This window comes from Streptopelia decaocto (genome assembly GCF_964273445.1).
Source record: "Streptopelia decaocto genome assembly, chromosome: Z".
Classification (NCBI taxonomy): Eukaryota; Metazoa; Chordata; class Aves; order Columbiformes; family Columbidae; genus Streptopelia; species Streptopelia decaocto.
In genome coordinates, this window is record NC_138657.1 from 45,891,058 (window position 1) to 45,911,033 (window position 19,976).

General features: G+C 45.3%; 1 protein-coding gene and 1 long non-coding RNA gene across 2 annotated transcripts; both read right to left on the minus strand.

Moving 5' to 3' along the window:
* Positions 1–4,032: 4,032 nt before the first annotated feature.
* LOC309451268 lies at positions 4,033–5,688 on the minus strand. Its single transcript, XR_014186222.1, has 4 exons — positions 5,491–5,688; positions 5,320–5,398; positions 4,941–4,997; positions 4,033–4,166 (listed from the first exon to the last, which is right to left on the minus strand). It is a non-coding gene; the product is annotated as an uncharacterized lncRNA (long non-coding RNA).
* A 2,734-nt stretch (positions 5,689–8,422) lies between these two features.
* STARD4 (StAR related lipid transfer domain containing 4) lies at positions 8,423–19,718 on the minus strand. Its single transcript, XM_082074547.1, has 6 exons — positions 19,570–19,718; positions 19,228–19,343; positions 16,770–16,819; positions 13,267–13,393; positions 12,007–12,121; positions 8,423–11,524 (listed from the first exon to the last, which is right to left on the minus strand). Exons 2-6 carry the CDS (start codon positions 19,330–19,332, stop codon positions 11,298–11,300), a joined length of 624 nt encoding a protein of 207 aa, XP_081930673.1. The 5' UTR covers positions 19,333–19,343; positions 19,570–19,718; the 3' UTR covers positions 8,423–11,297.
* Between the last annotated feature and the right edge of the window lie 258 nt (positions 19,719–19,976).

Here is a 19,976-nt window from a genome sequence, read left to right on the forward strand (position 1 = left end):
TGGTGGGTGCCTTGTTTGCCCCTCTCAAATCTACCATCTTTGCTGCATGAAAACAGTAATTACAAACCAAGAGATTTTTTGCTGATAGTAATTAGAAACAAAAGCAGTTAAACTACTAGCTCCTGAGAGCTAACTCCAGCTGTGTCTTCATGCTATTGTGCACAACAGGAACCACTTCCCTTTTCACACAACATGTACATGAGAAGTCATGCTAGTACTTCTGATTAAATAGCAGCAATTTCATTTAGTCTTCCATAAGGGACATTGTTTTGGAGTTTGGTTGTTTTGAGTTTTGTTTTCTTCTTCTTTTTTTTTTTCGGAACACCCGGTATTGAGAGGCCTATGCTTGTGAGAAAATTAACTTTGCAGTGGTTAGGTGCTCAGGGAGAAAGGAAGATAGAGATGTTGAGGGTGAACCACAGTCCCTCAGACTAAGATAAATAGTACGGTCTTTCAGAACAGGTTGATCCCACTGACGAGGGAGTGGGAGAAGGGGGGGAAGAGACAGTGAGCCTTTCTCACCTGAGGAAGCAGTTTGTAAGGCCCAAGGAGCTATATACCACCATGCCCCAAGGAGCTACACCACCATGCCCTTGTAAGCCTGGGAGGCAACAAACAGAGTCTGGCTGGCTGCTCCAGACCCGCAATAAGGAAGTTATCAGCTTAAGCTGGTTTTAACCTGAAGAGATGTGATACATTAAGGGCTTATGTCTGGCTTAGCCATGGTTTGGAGGCTCCTGGTGAGTCTCGGCTTTGAGTCTGGTTGAGGACCAGACCATAAGCAGATATTTTTGTGCTTCGGTTAATTCAAGACGAATATATGCTGGATGGTTAGGGTATGTGCTGATGCTTTCAAGACAAACAGAAAAATGGTGCTATTGACTTGTAACACAAAGATTTTTATAAGCCTGTTACAGAAGCTTATTGATCTCAGAGAAATGACAGCTGGACTCTTAATAACAATAAAAAATGTCATATATCTATCAGATTTCCTCCAGTCAGCTCCATGTCCTGTGTATCTGATTCCTTTTCTGCTTAATGTGTAAGAAATCCCGTCCTGTCAACACTGTTTGCTTGTACTAGCAAAGATGTTAGCAACTAGATAACTGTACACTTTTACTTCAGACTAAGCCTGTTTGTGTAGTAAATTCTCTGATACTGTGCAAATGAACCAGAGAGAAATTGGAACCAGAAAAAAACTGATGGTTATGTTGTTTCATTGTATTGTATTTGGGACCAATGTACCTGCTTGTGTGCCTGCATGGAAAAGCTGATAAGCCATGGAAATATGCTCTGATGGTGGGAAGTCTATTTTTAATAAGTGTGTTGCATGACTGATCTGATACTAAATAAACCAGTAAATCTAGAAATGATTACATATATTATTTGCTGACAACTAATGCTCAGTGTAGGATAAGCATAATGATGGGTGTTACCTGTTTATGTAGCACATTCTTGAATTAATTCCAAGTTGGCATAGCATTTCCCCTTCTCCTCTTCTGTCAAACCCTTAGCAATTGGATAACAAACTGTGTTATTAGTGGTGGAGTACAGAACTAGGGGGTGGGGAAGAGCTTTGTAAGGTTGTCCAGGCTAACCATGTGCTCTGGGGAGGTTGTGCAAGAGCTGGTTATACCCAGCCAGGATGATGACACTGATCAGTTATTATTTAAGAAACTACGGGTAGCCTCTAAATCACCTGACCTTGTCATTATGAGAGACTTCAACTTGCCCAATGTCAACTGGGAATATCATACAGCTGGTACAAACAGGTCCAGAAGATTTTTAAACCATCTGGACAATAACTTCTTGGTGTGGTACTAAGGGAACCAACCAGGAAAGATACCTTCCTAGATTTGATTCTCATGGGTGAAGTGGTGACCTTGGTGGCCTTGCTCACAGTGACCACAAAGAAGTCAGGTTTAAAATCTGTGCTAACAGGAGAAAAACTGCCAGCAAAACCTCAGCTCTGCATATGAGGAGAGCAGACTTCAGGTTACTCAGAGAACTACTTAATAAGATTCCCTCGAAATAAGCTTTTGAAGGTGTTGAGGTCCATCAGTGTTGGTTACTTTTTAAGTACCACCTACTAAAAGCACAGGACTAGGAAATTCCAAAATGCTGAAAATCTATCAGGCAAGGCAAAAAGCCATCTTGGTTGAGCAGGGATCTTCTTCTTGAAATATGGCAAAAAAATAAATTGTGTGGTCAGTGAACAAAAGGTCAGGCATCATGGGAGGAGTACAGAGGTGCTGCTTGTCACTGCAGGGAGGAAATTAGTGCAGCCAAAGCTCAATTAGAATTGAAGCTGGCCACTACTTAGAGACAATAAAAAAGGCTTTTAAAAATATGTTAGTGGAAAAAGGCAAACTAGAAATAACATCGGCCCATTACTTGATGAGCATGGTCACCTTATTAACAGGGACATAGACAAAGCCAAGACATTGAATGCTTTCTTTGCCTCTGATAAGAGAAACAATAATCTTTTAGGAACCCCTAGGTGTAATGTAGCAAGACTAAGCACAACGTAACAGAAACCTAACAGGGAAAGGAGAGCCCTATAGAGACTGGACGTGAGGCAAAGCGGGATGCACTTGGCTTGCTAGCTGGTGAAATGGAAGTGTTCCACCAAATTAAGAAAGAGCTACATGACTTTTGGTGAGTAGCCGCACACGATGACAATATGCATGCTCAAGAAATTAGGTCAAAAAGCTGACACCGGAGGGGGGAGCACCAGGCTGCAAAGACCACTGGTAACCACTAGAGACCCCTGATAAAACTCCCAAATACCAACAATGGACTCCCAGCAAAGGGCAGGGTTATGGAAATAATTTATTTTTAATGCATTAACTAGGCAGTAGAAACAAATGAATATGCAAGAAGTATATGCAATAAATACCAAGAAGTGGGAATCACGCGCATGCTGGATTAGAGGAACAATCCTCCGAGCATTCGGCATGCTGTAATAAAAGTGCCTGCTTTTTAACACGTCCAGAACAGTGTTAAGGAGTCTTTTTGCCAACCTTTTGGTATCACCTCAATCTTCAATACCGAAGATGGACTTGTAGCCCCCACAGCCCTGGGCTAGAGAACCATGGCTGTGGGAACAATAAACTCCCAATAAATCTGGAACTTGTGTGGGATCCACTACTCCAGGAAAGCCCTACCAGTCGACGGGGCCTGATGGGATTCATCCAAGGGTGCACAGCATTACCCCTTCAATGGAATAAACTTAAGTAAATGCTCAAATGTTTCCATGACCAAGGCCTGAATTTCTTGCAGTACCATAAATCTGATGGTTGAATTAAGGTAAATCTGTTAACCTCTCTTTCCATGTCTCTGTTTTTTCCTCTACCTATACTACCAGCTGAGCAGGTGAGGCTGGCACGCAGAGACCTGGCCTTTGGCAGGCAGGGTGGCCGTGCCCAGTGCCCAGCAGATGAGACTGGGCCTGGCCGCGGGGGGCTGCAGGGACCAGCACGTGGGGCAAGACCCTCTCCCTGCACCCCAACAAACCTGCCCGAGCACATGGAGGTGTAGATCAAAAGGGCTTTATTGGGGGGAGCAGTCACAAGGGTAGCAGACCCTTGCTGACCACAGTGAGGATCCTTCCCACTGCATAAGCCACATTGTTGTAGGTCTCCTCACACAGCACGTGCAACAGGAGGTGGTAGAGGAGCTTGGTGTCGCAGCAGGAGGCGTAGAGCACTGCGGCAGCCAGAGCACAGAGGACCGCCAGCTCCGGGTGACGAAGAGCATGCAGAGCATCCTGTGGGGCAGAAGAGGCACGGGAGACAGGGCAGGGTGGAGGCCTCCCAGGCCCGTCTAGATATGGGATGGCCCCTTCTAGGAGCCCCACAGGCCTCCTCCCCAGACGCTTCTCACTGCTTTGTCGGACAGGCTGGGACATAAGACTCCGCAAGCTTGGGAAAACACCCTGGCCCAGGGAAAACTGACGCTGAGCACTTCTCAGCTGCAAAGCCCACAGCCAGCCAGCAGCCTTTTTTTTTTTTACCCTTGTGAGCCTCACCAGCTGGATCAGGTGTCTAGCCCATCATCCCAGCCACTGCCCAGGAGCGGGCCCCGGGACACAGGGGACCCAGTGGGGACACTCTCTGCAGCCAGGAAATGAAGCTGTGTCTCCTCACCAGCAAGTCCGTTGTCTCCTGCAGGTCAGCACAGAGCAAGGACATTAGTCAAGCACTGCCGCATGGTCGAGACAGCTGGAGTTACACAGCGCCCCAGCCTTTGCCTTGAGCAGGAGTGTAGCCCATGTTTGCTGTGACCTCCATGGACCCCTCTCCCCAGGGAGACCCACGCTGGCTGGGGGCAGGGGCTGCCACACACTCTCCCCCTTACCAGCTGTTCTTCCACCAGCTCTGGCAGTGCAGACTCTGGTGTCTCGGCCTCCTTCTTCCTCTGCAGCTGGCTGGGGGCAACAGGGCTTGGTTGGAAAACTTAGAGACTTCTACGGCCACGCAGGGCCTCTCATTCCAAACATATGCCACCCCAGGCAGGGATTGGGCTCCCCTGTCACACCCCGACTCCATTGCCTGGCACCAGCACTGGCAGCCTCATCCCTGTGAGTGCTGCAGAGACACCCTGCAGACCCATATGGGGCAATGGGCCCAAGTCAACAGGCCTCTTCCTCCTCCAGCTCCTCTTCAAGATTCCTTATTTCCCAACGCAGCACCTGGGAGCCATAAGGGTTGCGAGTGTCTGAGGCCGCTGTGGCCCTCCTCCAGCCCCCCCAACCCAGGGTCTGTGGGCACCCACCCGTTTTTCCCCAGCCCTTTTGGCATTAACTCAAGTCTTCTGAATAGCCTGGTGCAGCAAGTCTACAGTCTTGGAATAGCACCTTTCCACCTGCTAAACCTGGACACCCCCAGCCCTCTCCAGCCCCAGGGCCGTGCCCATGCGGGCCTCCTTCTCCCCTCTACCTGCTGCAACTCTTCTCCTGTCACGCCTCCCTCCAGACATGCCGCCTCACACTGCTCCTGTGGGAGAGGAGGGCACGAGGAGCAGCCATCAATCAGGGCACAGGGACATCCCCACGAGTGCCCTCCCCTCGCCATTGTCCCCTCCCAGCTCCCTTCGGGCACCACCTTTGCCCTCACGTCCCCTCTCCTTCCCAGCCCTGCAGCCACTGTGGGCAGACAGAGGGACCCCCATGCCCGCCTCGGGACACAGTCCATGTCTGCACATGGTCCTAAGCAACTGGCTCTAGGGGAGCCTGCTTGAGCAGGGGCACGAGATGAGACAACATCATCTCCAGAGGCCACTTCCAAGCTCAACCAGTCTATGATTCTGGGAACTCACCTTGCACTTGGCCAGCAGACCCTCCAGCTGCTGGAGCTCCTCGCAGTGGTTCCCAAAACACGACCCCACAACACGAGTTCTGTGAAGAGGAGCCACATGGAGTCACTGAGCCACTGACACAGCCTGAGCCACTACAGCTGGGGAAACATGGGCAGAGGAGGGGACACTGACCTCCTTGCTCAGCAGTCCTGTGCTTTCCTTCAGCTCCTCCTGCTTTGCCTGCATGGGGAAAGGAGGGGTCAGGGCCTCAAGTCTCGCAGCCCCAGCCCACAGGGACAAGACGACAGCTCCACACCTGCCAGACGCTGCAGCATCCCCCTTTGCCTTTGAGTCTCAGCAGAAAACTGAGACAGGCACTCCTGGAACATGCAGAGGTCTTCCTCCAGCACATCCATCTCCATGCCCTCACTTGTGCATTCGGACACTGCAAGGAGTGAGTGGCACAGCCCTGGACACTGTGGGACACAGACACAGGTGGGGACACTCCCCAAGCGCAGGCACAGCCGTGCTCTCTCACGCACAGGACATGCCCATGCATGGGCACAAGATTTTTGTTCTTTAGACCGACCTCTTCAAAATCGTGCATCGAACAACAGTGTGGAAACTCGTGTTACAGCCTAGCATTACACTGTCTTTATTGACAGCTTCAGACAAACAAGAAAACGGAACACAAGAAAGATCTGACAAGTTTATAACCTGATAGAACTGCTCAGATGGACTGTCCGTAAGTTAGAATAGCTGGGGAGTTAAACAAAACCATCCTGCCTTATAACTAACAAAAATCTCCATTTTTTTCTGATGGCTGGTGCAATCTGCTTCTTTATAAAGCCCTGGGGTTTTGTAGTTCTGATGTCCTTCTGAGCAGTTAAAATACATTTTAACTGGGCTGGGAGGCACACAGGCAGAACAGAAAGATATTTTGCCCATGGAGACCATATACAAAACTTGATTCTTCATCTTGCTTGCTGTTTTGCACCAGGAAGTGTTGGTTCCTTATGATGCCAGTAAAAAGGCAATCAGCTTCCATAAAGTATCACTTAATGTGCTATTAATTACAGCTAACATAATAAAGAGTAGTGCAGATAATTTTGCACCTCTTCAAATGTGGGAACCCTGAGCTGTGAGGCATCAAACAGGTCTTGGGCACAGCATGTTATGCAGGTAACACCCATGGAAGGGTTACCCCATTTTTTGTTATTCAAGCTATTACAGGATTTTCTTTTAAAAAAAACCACAAACAAACCTATAATTCACCAAACTACTTATTTCTGCTGTCAAGCAGGAAGGATGTCCACATGAGAATGTCTTGCTGCTCTGTCAGACAGAGGGAAGGCCAGGCAGGTGGTCTAATGGCTGGTACTACACGGCACCTGCTGGTGGGCTTCTGTGCTGTCATGACCTGGATGAGTTCATCCTGCAGCCAGGGAACACACACAGCGCAGCACAGGCCTGACCCAGGTCTGGTTAGCACTGTGTGGATCACTAATTTCTCAACGTACAACGGGTTCCTGGTGAAGATTGCTACACCTGCCGATCTTGGGAAAACTTTCAGCATCTTACACTCACAGGCTGTGTTTCTGTACAGATGTTCATGTTTTAACTGTATCTTTTAAATTAGCATGATTGGTTGAGACAAGGAGACCGTGAAATTCAGCGGAGATGGCTGTGCACACAGGGGCTCCATGGTTGTATGCATAAGAGATGTTGGTTTGTAGGGACACTACTCATGTTTCAGTGAACAGGCATGCTGCAATTTCTTTCTTCCTTCAAATTGTGAGCAGCTCAAAACGCTGTTAGGTATACAGACAAGGAGGAGCCATGTGGTACCCCAAAAAACAAAGTATTCATGTTTGCAACTGCTCAGATGCAGGCCCTTGAGCATTGCTCTGTATCCCCAGTGAGCTTCGGAGCTTGAGTTGTTATGACCAACATGCGGGCCCTAATGCTGTCTAACTGGAACCCCAGTTAAAGGCAGCACTCAGACTGACACACTGAGAAAGTCAATGAATATTACTTGGGATACAAATTTGCTCTCCAGGGTCATGACCTGCCTCAGAGCTGGGTCTGTGCTGGTGGGCAGGTGAGCAGGCCCACGTACAGGACTCAGAAACGCTCTCTATCAGGGACCACAGGAGCAGCCAAACCTGAGTGAGGTCAGTTTCTGATTACACTTTGGGCAGTAACTGATCTTCTAATAGCTCCATCTCTGTTGCCTGTATCAAAGAAACCTTTTTGAGGATCATTAGGTAGCCATACTGGCTTGAGTCACTGAAAGAGAAATTTTAAAGAAAATCATGGAAGAGACAGTTCTGGATAATGCATTGCGATTTGGGGCACCTTCACCCAAATATGGCACCTCTTATTGTGTGGGTCAGCTGTGAAACCTGCACAGATATCTCTTGTCATGTGCTGTTATAATCTGTGTCCGTTTTCTCCCTTCTAGCAGCACAATCCTGAGGAAGGTTAACCCCAAAATAACCAGTCCCTTCCCGTACTGTAAACCTGAATCACCAGCACAGCTCAGTGAGAACTTGAAAAGGAAGAATGTATTACAAAGTTTAAATTGTGGTTTAGGACTCCAGGATATATTCTTTCATAGAGAACACTTAATCTTCTGCATAGATTTATTATCTCTCTCATCTTCATATTCTCTTTCACCAGGAAACAGGTTTAAACATCACTATTTTTTTAACAATTCTAATTAATATCCTTAATAACTTTCCAAGGATCCAAAGTGGCCTCTGTGCCTATTCCTACCCCACTTTGCAGAGGGTGACACGATACATGCCCTACAAGAGTGTGCTGTATCTCAGAAGTCACAGTTCTTTCCTCAGGACCAGAAGAGGGCTTCACCTCTTTGCTCAGAACTCAAACACTATAGAACTCTCCTGCCTTTATGAGGACTTAGTAAGAGAAACATTTTCTTCCTTGGTGCCTGTAGGTTCTAATTAAATAATGTCAAAATACATGTTGCAGCATCTGTCATAACCCTAAGGTACATCTATATGCCTTCTGTGAGGTGCTACATGTTAATGTGTTTTGGATTAACTTGATGGTTAATAAACCATTTCTTAAACATAGAATCATAGAACAGTTTGGGTTGGAAGGGACCTTTAAAAGTCATCCAGTCCAAGCCCTCTGCAATGAGCAGGGACATCTTCAACTAGATCAGGCTGCTCAGAGCCCTGGCCAGGCTGGTCATGCTAAAAGGTAAGTCATACTAAGACAAAATAATGAAGTTCTTCCACAGCAATAATGGGGTCATTACAAAAAGCTATATATCTATTTTTAGAATTCAAGCTTTGAGAAAATCCTATTTGTACAGTTTTCAAGATATTTTAATTTTGTAGAAATCCATGTTGTACATCTAACTCAGCCTAAGTAATGCTTCTAAGTAAAGGCAGGCTTTTTGGCTTTCAAATTTAAGGAGATGAACTTAGAGCATTACAGATCACCATGCAGCTGAAGACAAACTACATCATCAGACTTAACTCTCCGAAAAGTAAATGAATGCTACATCTGCCTACACAGGTGCGGAAAAAGCTACATCATGAGTCTGTTTGAATAAACGATTTAATTTATTCTGCAAATGCATTTGAAATATAAATACAATCTCTTTACTACTGAACACAGTCAGATAAAACTACAGTTTAGATATACTGATTTTGATTTTCTGAACATAGGCACAACTTGACTAGTTTCACTAGAATTATGGCTACTTTTACAGCAATGAACCTCTTAGGTTGAACCACCAGCTCACACCATCAAATCAGTTCTTGTTATTTGTAATTACTGAGGAGTTATACACTCTTTTAATGTTTTCTAAATTCATCATATTTCATGTTTATAAATTGACCAAATCTGAGATCAGGGCTTGTGCCATTCCTAGAGTATCTATCTTGAAGTACCGGTCCACCTCCCAGCAGGCTGTGGTAGAGTACCCCAAATTGAAGTTAGCCCAATCTCCGTCTTCTCCATATGTAAAATAAGTAGCACAACCACAGGCAAGGTTTAATGTTGGAGGTTTTAGATGAGGAACAGAAGCCAAACATGAAAACTGTCCTATCTTTAGCCACCTCTCCCATCCACACACAGAGCAACTAGTTAAAGTGCCACAGACTGTCACATTGCCTTCATCCCTAAAAATTTTTTTTTTAGAAAATACTAGTAATATAAAAATAATTTTGATTTGTCTATATACACCAAAAAAAAAAGGAAAAAGCATGTCAGCTGACACAAATTCCTTAATGTCCTTGGTGGTGAAAAATCACCTTGTCAAATTCCAGTAAAGCGAGATAAAAAACGGAAGATAGAAAAGGTGGGAAGAGTAACCAAGGAGTTTAAAGGCTACTGCAGAATACACAAAATGTAATAGGAAGTTGACGTTTTGTGCCTAGGAAGACACCAGAGGCCGTTTGATGTCATTGTTTTTAACCATCTCAAACAGTACTACATGCCTTCATACATGAAGCATGTGGGAAGACTCCTCACTATATTTGGTGTCATGTTTTTTCTACTTCTTTGCTTGAGCAATGAGAAATAAAAGTCCCCACTGTTCAGAGTCCAGCTATAGTGGCCAGTGTCAAAAAAAGCCAATATTTCAGGGGAACAATTATAATTTGTTTTTTTGTTTTTTTTTTTTTTCTCTGAGATTTCATTACCAGTCCTTGGATTGTATGTATACAACTGGGCCCAAAATATTTAGGGCACCAAGGTACCTCCCCAAACTACTGCTCAGCTAAACTTGCCCCTACTAGCACAGGTAAAGAACACAGATAATTACAAGCTCACTTGAGGAAATGACACATACTAGCTTTAAAAGCTTAATATCAGGTTTTAAACAGAACTCAGGTCCCTAGCAGCACACATGGTAATCTTTTGAAAGCCCTTGCCTGCATCACTGGGTGGCTAAATTCCCTTAAAAACCTGACCCTCCATGCAGATCTGACCAATTCTGCAGCTTGAGCTTTGGCCTCTTGTTGCTACTATTTTACGATGATAATTTCATTTATTGAAAAGATCAGTCTAGGGATATTACACTCCAGCACACTGGCAGTTATTGTGGCTACACCAATGCCTACACCTAAAGCAAGTTAGTGGTCTTTTCTGTTGCTTTAGTAATTCCAGGATTTTCAGCTAAGGAAGACAAAACCAAACAAACAAAAACCACCACACACAATTACAAGCAAATTTAAGTAAAAAAATCCTTGTAAGTGCAGAGTACCACAAAAGATCCATTGGAGTTTTGCTATTTTGACAACTGTGTGATGAAAAAAAAGATCACTAAAAACTATGGAAAGACACTTGATGACTTAAATGAGCTTTGGATCAGCTGTAAGGGCATTTCTTCCTCTATGCACTGACACTGCTATATGTAACAGTTAGTTAAGTTACAACACTGAAGAAATGCCAATAATGAATACTTATATTTGCTAACAAGAGCGAATAGCTTTCTTATGAATAGTATCATTTAACAACTTAGCTATGTAATATCCCCAAGACAAATCAAAGCATTTTTTCACGACAAATTACAGATGCACCTGTACAAACTAAATAAATTTAAAAAATATAAAAAGATATATATTACAAAACTACATCTTCATGAGATGCTGCCTGCATAGTGACCTGCAACAGCAAAATCTTGCTCATGAGAGCTAAATTCATGCTGCATTTTTCAAGCCCATACATGCATCTTGTGTTTTCTACCTAGGAAGCCAGGGGTTTAGAGTTTCGGACTACTCCTCACACAGCTGCAAAGTGCTGAGCAGGAAATGGAATCCTGCGCCGTGAATTAGGAATGTATGCTAAGTATCACGTCAAAAAGTACTTGGTAAAGTTTTTTGGATCCCTCAACATAAAGGTTCAGGCATCATTCAGGAACAATGTTACTCACCTCTTATCTCAGCAGCTAACCTATGCTAAGCTAAACAATAGAATTTGATTGCAAGAAATGCATGGGCTTCTAAGTCACAGTTAGTTTATGTTTTCAGTGCCTTTTTGAGGTCAGAGTAGAAACTGGCCAGGGTACTAGACATGGCAGTGTCTACTGCAGATTGTGGTAGCATTCCTCGCAGTTCAGTCTGAATGTAGCCTGTCAAAAGACTGTGGCTGGGATAGTCCTTCAGAGGGACGCAGAACCAGCCGCAAGGGTGGTTGAATCCACGGACACAGTTAGGTCTCACCTCTCCATAGTCTAGGCTTATACCTATCACGGAAAACAAACAAGAAAAAAAGGGAAATTAATTTGAGAGAGTTAAAAATAAAGGTACAGTAATTTTAAAATGTACAAGTTTCTGCTTGGGGAATTTGGTAGAAGTGACAGACACACTTAAAGTTTCTGGGTACTTTCCTGCATGGAAGTTGTCCACTTTTCATCCAGTCTCCACAACAGACAGAAATTCTGCCATTAAAAAGACTTCCCTCACATTTACTAGTAAGTTTATCAAGTTGTTACTCCAGCCACTTTGCTGTATGAGCTGAGTCAGAGCACTCGTCACACAGGGATGGCTCATGGGTAAACCAGTAACTTGTATTCTTCTTTAAATGTGTAAAATGTTAAAATACCTTGGAAATACTTGTTGGAGAGCATCTCACACTATTTTTGAACACTTACTGCAGAACTAAACTTAATTTGAATCAAAGCATAAGCCAAAATAAGAATTAAGCAGAGATAAGTGGTGCCCTTACCACATGTTAGAAGACCGTCTTCATAGCTTGTAGTGTAAGAGAAATCAACAAACTCCCTTGGTGCTATGATGTTCCAGAGCTGACCAGCAGTGGTGTAGCGCATCACACAGCAGTTCTTGTTGAGTGACAGAATAAGGACGGTAAGAAAATAAAAATATCTTAGTAGGCAGCTAGCCTTTTCCACAAAGGTTGCAGCCTCTGTGAACTACATTGCGCAAACAACTTCAGTGAGGTCTGAATGGCTGCGTCACTTTCAGTTTAAATGCTAGAAGTTTGTAAGGATTTGCGGTCTGCAACTGAGAGCTGCAGGGGCAGAGAATATCTGGCACCTCTAAGCCATACTGACTAAAACTAGAGACCTGCGCCATACCTGGGAACCAAAAGCCATGTGGCTTTTGTGTGACTTAATCACTGCTTAGGAACTCTGAAAGAACCATGAACAAATTGCAAGAGGCCTCTCCTGGTACTAAGATGCTCCGTCAAGTACTTTTAAGCCACCAAGTGAATAATAAAACAGAATGCAAACAATACTTCAAAAAAGGCTTTCCTAGAAGACAACAGAGTTTGAACAAACTTTAGGGAATAACTAACATAAATGCCTTGCCATATAAATCTTCATTAAGGGACAGGGAAACAGACAATCCACGTTAAGGACAGATGTCCACTGGGTTTTGAAGTCATAATGAACGTCCCCAGTAACCAAAGGAAGGCTACGAGCTCTTCTGCAATCAACTTCAAGTCTACCTTTCTTTAGCAAGTCCTGCCCCTCAGGTATGAATTATTTTGGCTTCCAGCACAAAACTTTGCCACACAGTGAAGTCAGCCCTTCAGGGAGACGGAGAGGTTGTAACTTCTGTATGTGTGGATCATTAATACCCACAATTTTGTTTGTTGTGGAATGGAAGAAAGCAAGTTGCATGAAAAGGCTTTGGCATGCCAAATACCACACTGTAGCTCTATATATGTAAATTTTATCAGAGGCTACCAGAGCTCCTAGGTCTGAGAGAAATGAGACCGACCAATTTTCACCCCTTTATTTTTAGCATGGATGGAAAGCTGAACTTCAAGCTTCAGAATAGGATGGTGCATCCAGAAAGCCTCGTTTGAAGTCAGCCATCACATGTATGGACAATATCCCATGTGCATGCAGAAAACAGGCAGAAAAATGTTAGTATTCGTTGGAACTACTGCTCTGCTGTGCTGATAAATCCATGTATGTATATATACACATTTCCCTTAAGAATCAAAACAAGTCTTCACCTCTTCAAATGTTTCTATGATGTCCATAGTAGTCATTAAGCTGTCCCAGTCCAGCCTATAAGGTCCAGGGCGAATATGATCCACTATTCTGTTGGTAACGTCTTCCACCACTCCTTGAGCTTTGTAGCTAGAAAAACATATGTTTCCTTTTAAAATTTAAAAAAATATTTTAAAATATTCCATTAATTTGCAACAGCACACATACTGTAATACCTTGGTACCTGGAATTACGGTCAGTGCACAATTGTATCAGAAAAATAGTACAGAAAAAGACTTATGGGTGCACCTGTCCTTCTCTGTAATAGATGTTCTGCTACAATCAATATTTAGTAAACGGCAAACTCCTTCCTCAGAAAAAAATCATAATGTTTATTTCTCTAACAACTTGATATTTTGCGCTTCTTGCTGAGTGCACAAGGGAGTCCAACAAGGACAAACTATTAATGAAAGCAAAAATAAAGGAAAGCAGCAATACAATCACACAGAATCACAGAATGGCTGGGGTTGGAAGGGACCTCTGGAGATCACCTAGTCCAACCCACCTGCTAAAGCAGCTTCACCCAGAGTAAATTGCACCGCAATGAGTCCAGATGTCTTTTGAATGTCTCCAGAGAAGGACACTCCACAACCTCTCTGGGCAGCCTGTTCCAGTGCTCTGGCACCCGCAAAGTAAAGAAGTTTCTCCTCATATTCAGATGGAACTTCCCGTGCTTCAGATTGTGCCCATTGCCCCTCATCCTACTGTTGGGCAGCACTGAAAGCTGTCTGGTCCCATCCTCTTGACACCCAGCCTTGAGATATTTGTGAGCATTGATAAGACCCCCCTCTGCCTTCTTCAGGCTGAACACAGAATGTCCTGAGTTGGAAGGGACCCACAAGGATCATCAAGTCCAATTCCTGTCCCTGCATATGGCAACCCCACAGTTCACACCATGTGTCTGAGGGCATCGTCCAGTTTCTTCTTGAATATTGCCAGGCTTGGAGCCGTGACACCTCCCCGGGGAGTTTGTTCCATGCTCCACCATCCTCTGCGTGAAGCACCCTTTCCTAATGTCCAAACTAAACCTCCCCTGGCACATCCTCCTGCCATTCCCTCAGTTTCTGTCATTGGTCACCAGAGAGAAGAGTTCAACGCCTGCCCTTCCTCTTCCCCTTATGAGGAAGCTGTGTACCGCAATGAGGTCTCCTCTCAGTCTCCTCCAGGCTGAGTAAACCAAGTGACTTCAGCCATTCCTCATACAACTTCCCCTCCAAATCCTTCACCAGCTTTGTAGCCCTCTTCTGGACACTCTCCAGTAGCTTTATATCCTTTTTATCCTGTGTTGCCCAGAACTGCACACAGTGCTCCAGGTGAGGCCGCACCAGTGCAGAGCAGAGCGGGACAATCACCTCCCTCACCCGGCTGGCAATGCTGTGCTGGATGCACACAGGACATGGGTGGCCCTCTTGGCTGCCAGGGCACTGTTGTTTCATGTTCAATTTGCCGTTGACCAGAATCCCCAGATCCCTCTCTGCAGAGCTGCTCTCCAGCATCTTGTCCCCCAGTCTGTATGTACAGCCAGGGTTGTCGTGTCCCAGGTGCAAAATCTGACACTGGCCCTTGTTGAACTTCATGTGGTTGGTGATTGCCCAGTTCTCCAATTTGTCCAGATCCCTTTGTAGTGCCTCTCTGCCCTTGAGAGTGTTAACAGCTCCTCCCAAGTTGTGTCATCCGTGAACTTACTAAGCAATCCTTCAAGTCCAAAACATTTATAAAGACATTGAAGAGTGCTGTCCCTAAGCTGGATCCCTGTGGAACCCGCTAGTGACTGATCCCCAGCCTGACATAACCCCATTTACTAGAACCCGTTAGGCCTGGCCCTTCAGCCAGTTGCTCACCCACTGCATTGTGTGTTTACCCAGCTGTGTGCTGGACATCTTGTCCAGGAGGATACTGTGAGAGACAGTATCAAAGGCTTTACTGAAATCCAAAAATATCAGCAGGCTTCCCTTGGCCAACTAGGTAGGTAACCTTGTGGTAGAAAGAAATTAAGTTTGTTAAACAGGACCTTCCCCTCATGAACGTGTGTTGGCTGGGACCAATGACTACGTTGTTATTCAGATGTTTTTCAATAACTCCCAGAACAACCTTCTCCATTATTTTGCCAGAAACAGAAGCGAGGCAACAGGCCCACCTCTCTGTGTCTCTCCTTGTAAGAAAGATGCTACAGACCCCTAATCATCCTTGTAGCCCTCCACTGGACTCCCTCCAGTAATTTCTTGTTCTTCTTAAACTGGGGAGCCCAGAGCTGGACACATATTGGGAAAAACATTTTTCACAGAGTAGAAGTAACAGTAGTAGAACCAAGCTAATGAGAAACTATATTAGGCTAGTGGTGGCATATAACAGTACCAACTAAAATAACTTGGTATAAGACATTACAGGACATTAATTATGAGATATTTTTAGTAGGCACCAGAGACCTTGTTTACCTCAGTTACTGGGCTTCTGGATCCTGAAGGGTAGTAATCCATCAGGACCGTTATTTTCAAAATACTTCTCATTCATCAAGCTGTTCTTAATAGTAGGTAACTAGTCAAGCAACAGATTGATCTATTCACTTGTGCAGTTCACCCATATTCATCCATAATTACCCAGTTGGAGCCAATCACAACTCTATACTTAGAAATGGGACCATGTGAACATGTCAGTGGCTTCTCGGTGGGTGTTTGGAAAGTTCTTCAATACATCCTTTATTCCACCAGGTGTATACACAATCCTGGAGTCTTCATCCACACGAAGGAGCCACCGCCCTCTTGGCAGTGGTTCGAGTTACACAACCTGTTGATGCCAGCACGCCAATGGTCCTGCAGGGAGTCAGCAGACTCTTGGTGTCTGTAGTCATCAGTTATTGCAGATTTAACAGGACTTAAATTCCAGAGAGCATACCAGTCTTTAAGTTACTTTCAAACATTGCCTTTTCACACGACCTTTTGTTTCTTCAGAGCGCTGTCTTCTAGTAACTATTTTTCTACCTAAACCTACAAATACCAACAGAACCCAGATACAGAAACTCACAAAGGAAGGGCCTTTATGTCACACATCTTTCCCACAACTACACACTCGACATTTTACTCTATTGCAGTTGCATAGTCACTGTCCACACACTGGCTGGGCTGTCACCCAATAACACTTTGGACCTACTGACCCTGGACTCGATTCTATTGTTTGCAGACCATCTTTCTAAAAGGTGTGGATACATGTTGTTGTCCACTTCATCCAATGGGAGTTTTGTAGTATGTTACACAGTTTTCATTGTTTGTTGCTCTAGACACCATGCAATGCTAAAACATCAAAGTGTAACACTAAAAAGAAATGGTACTGGCACATTAGACAATCCACTTAGCTTCCCCACTTGAGAATTTGTGTAGCTGGGGGCTGTAGAATCCACAACCTTCTTTTCTAAATTCTACAAAACATCTGTGGAACCTTAAAAATATATACACTCTCCAGGCAAACTTACAGGTATCCACTGAATTCCTCTGATGGTTTACGCCACACAGTTGCATCTTTCTGAAAGAAAATGGAAGAAATGATGTTCATTATCACTTAAATACAATTGCAAGATGTCCAGAATATGCTTCAGTTTTTCTGAAGAAAAGCAAATTACTTTATCATTAAATATGGTTCACCCCAAAGTGCTCATTAACCTGGGTACTTTTGTACACTTTTTTTAAAAACAGAAGCAGACCTTTCAGACATCATTTACTTTTAATTGCCTATTCTTTAAAAATACAAATCAGTCAGTTGCCCTTCTCAGCATCAAATTATAGAAGTCTAGGCAGACCTAGTGCTTGACAGGCCAAGACCGTTTACTCTGAAAACATATAGAATAATGGAACCACATTACCAGGTAAAGCCTTTCAATTAAAAGGCCACTGGAAAGCCATTATCTGGACACTATTCAGACAGGAAGACCACACAACTTCTGCTTGCACCCCTGTAACACATGACCAAGCAGATGTGTGAAGGAGGTGATGACAGTGGCAGACATGAAAGCTGAAGTTACCCTTCTCTCCTAGATGCCTGACTAGGAGTGTCTTGCAAGCAGTAGTCTATTCATTTTAAAGTTAGCTAGAGGAAATAAAGAAACATTATCTTCTGATTTTTATCTAACTACAAAATGGAACCTCTGTGCATAATCTCTGAATTTTGGTGTTAAAGAGGGTACTATATAGCACCTTTTTATTTGCAGTCATGATTACATAAGCACAAAGAACCAAATGTCCTAAAGAGCAGTGGTGTAAGTATTACCTCCAGAAATGTTTAAGACATATAGGGGCAAAAAACATCTTCCCAGCAGGAAGCTAAAGCTCTGAATTTCTTTTACATGGCACAGTACCAAAACAGAGGGACGGGCAGAGGGAGGGAGTGAGGGGAGGGAGTGAGGGGAGGGAGTGAGGGGAGGGAGTGAGGGGAGGGAGTGAGGGGAGGGAGTGAGGGAGTGAGGGAGTGAGGGAGTGAGGGAGTGAGGGAGTGAGGGAAGGAAGGAAGGAAGGAAGGAAGGAAGGAAGGAAGGAAGGAAGGAAGGAAGGAAGGAAGGAAGGAAGGAAGGGAGGGAGGGAGGGAGGGAGGGAGGGAGGGAGGGAGGGAAGGAAGGAAGGAAGGAAGGAAGGAAGGAAGGAAGGAAGGAAGGAAGGAAGGAAGGAAGGAAGGAAGGAAGGAAGGAAGGAAGGAAGGAAGGAAGGAAGGAAGGAAGGAAGGAAGGAAGGAAGGAAGGAAGGAAGGAAGGAAGGAAGGAAGGAAGGAAGGAAGGAAGGAAGGAAGGAAGGAAGGAAGGAAGGAAGGAAGGAAGGAAGGAAGGAAGGAAGGAAGGAAGGAAGGAAGGAAGGAAGGAAGGAAGGAAGGAAGGAAGGAAAAAAACAGTGGTAAAATCTGGGGGGTTAACGTGATCTGAAACAGTGAGACTCAGGTAACTTCCTAAAGGAAAACAATCTTATAGGTATAAGACTTAGCAGAGCAGAGGTGGTGCAGGTGTTTTGCAACAGTGAAAACCTTCGATAGTCTGTTTCACCTTTCCCAGACAATGAATTTGTTAATTTCGCAAATAATCAAGGTACATTTGGAACACCTGACCCTCTCTTACCAATGTCTGGTCACGAAGGAAAAAAATACAATAAAAAAAAATACAAGACCCACCCAAACTATTGTAATAAAAGTGTAAAGCCAGAAATTTACCACACTAGTCCTACCACGTTGCTACACTGAGATACCAAAATACATTTCCACCTCCAGCGCAGGACAGGACTAAAAAGTATTCACCCAGCCTACAGCTGATGCACCAGCAAACTCTAGTTAGCTTGATGAAGCAGGACTCAGAAAAGCCAAGCAGCTCAAAACAAGAGTATGGCAAACTGCTTGGAGAAAGGAGGAAGTGCATTCCCTTTCATAGAAGGGAACTTACAATAATGTAGGGGCTCTGAAGCAAAGGAAACATGAAGCAATATAAGAGAAAGAATTGAGAATGATCTCAGTTTCTAAGAGGAAGTCATTTGGAACCTGAAGCATGACAAGTTCAAGCTTTATAGCAAAAGAGATTTCAGGGGCCAGCAGAGCCTACTAGCAAGCTGTGAGTGGTTTGTTGAAAGTACAAGCAAGCATCTTGTAATACTGCTAGGGCTAACTATTTCACACTTTGTTTTAAGAAAAGCCTATAGTCCTACACAGCCAGGATTCTCCTGTGATGTACTTCCCTGAAAAAGGGTATCAGGGATGACAAAGTATATCTGCAGACAGGAAAATCACACTCTGTCATGTAAAGATATACTATCCTAGAAGGCTGGCTTCACAGGGCATCTCATATGAAAGCCCTGCAATAATTTGCCAAATGTTTGACACCCGTGTTGAACGGCATAAGAAGCTCTCTTCCCCCTCGAGAGAACAAATTGGGTTGCAGGCACGAAGCCACCCGGACCACTCACAGTTTTCTTCGCAACCCGCCACTCATTGTCTCCGATGCTGTGGTACTGAATCAGAGTGTTCCGCAGTTTCGTAGCCAGCGGTGCTGAATTTGGCAGGAGATCCATTTGCTTTCCTCCTGCGTTAAGGTTACACAGACACAGGCATCAGAAGAAGACACGCCATGAGGGACGTCAATGACAGCGCGACGCAAATCCACGGGCTGGGAACACAGGAGGAACTGCCCCCACCCCTACCCCCCAGCCCCTCCCCGCACACACACACATTCCCCGGCTCAGTCCAGGTGACAGCGGGCGGCTGTCGGGACCCCGGCTCCGGCTCCGGCCTCAGCTCCCCGTGCTCACCTGCGGCCGCCACCCTCCGCCACCTCCGGCTCACCCGCAGACAACACTGCCGGCAGCGCTGCGCAACACCCGACGCCGGCAGCCAATGAGAGCGCTGCCGGCTTCCCGGCACAGCCAATGGCGGCGCGATCCGCCGAAGGTGTCGGAGGTGGCTCGTCGCCTGCTCCTATCACGCGACCTCTCGACATGTCACCGGCGCGTCGTCAGCACCCGGAGGAACGACGGCGCGCGGCGCTCTGATTGGGTGGAGGGAATGGCGTGATGGGAGGGGGCGGGGATAAGCTCCACGGGCGGCTTCCGAGCGCTCACCGGCAGCGCGGGGCGGGCGGGACGGTGCGCGGCGTCCGCTGTGCCGCCTCAGCTGCCTCTGTCGCTTCGCCGCGGCGGAGCGTGGCCGCGGGGGTCCC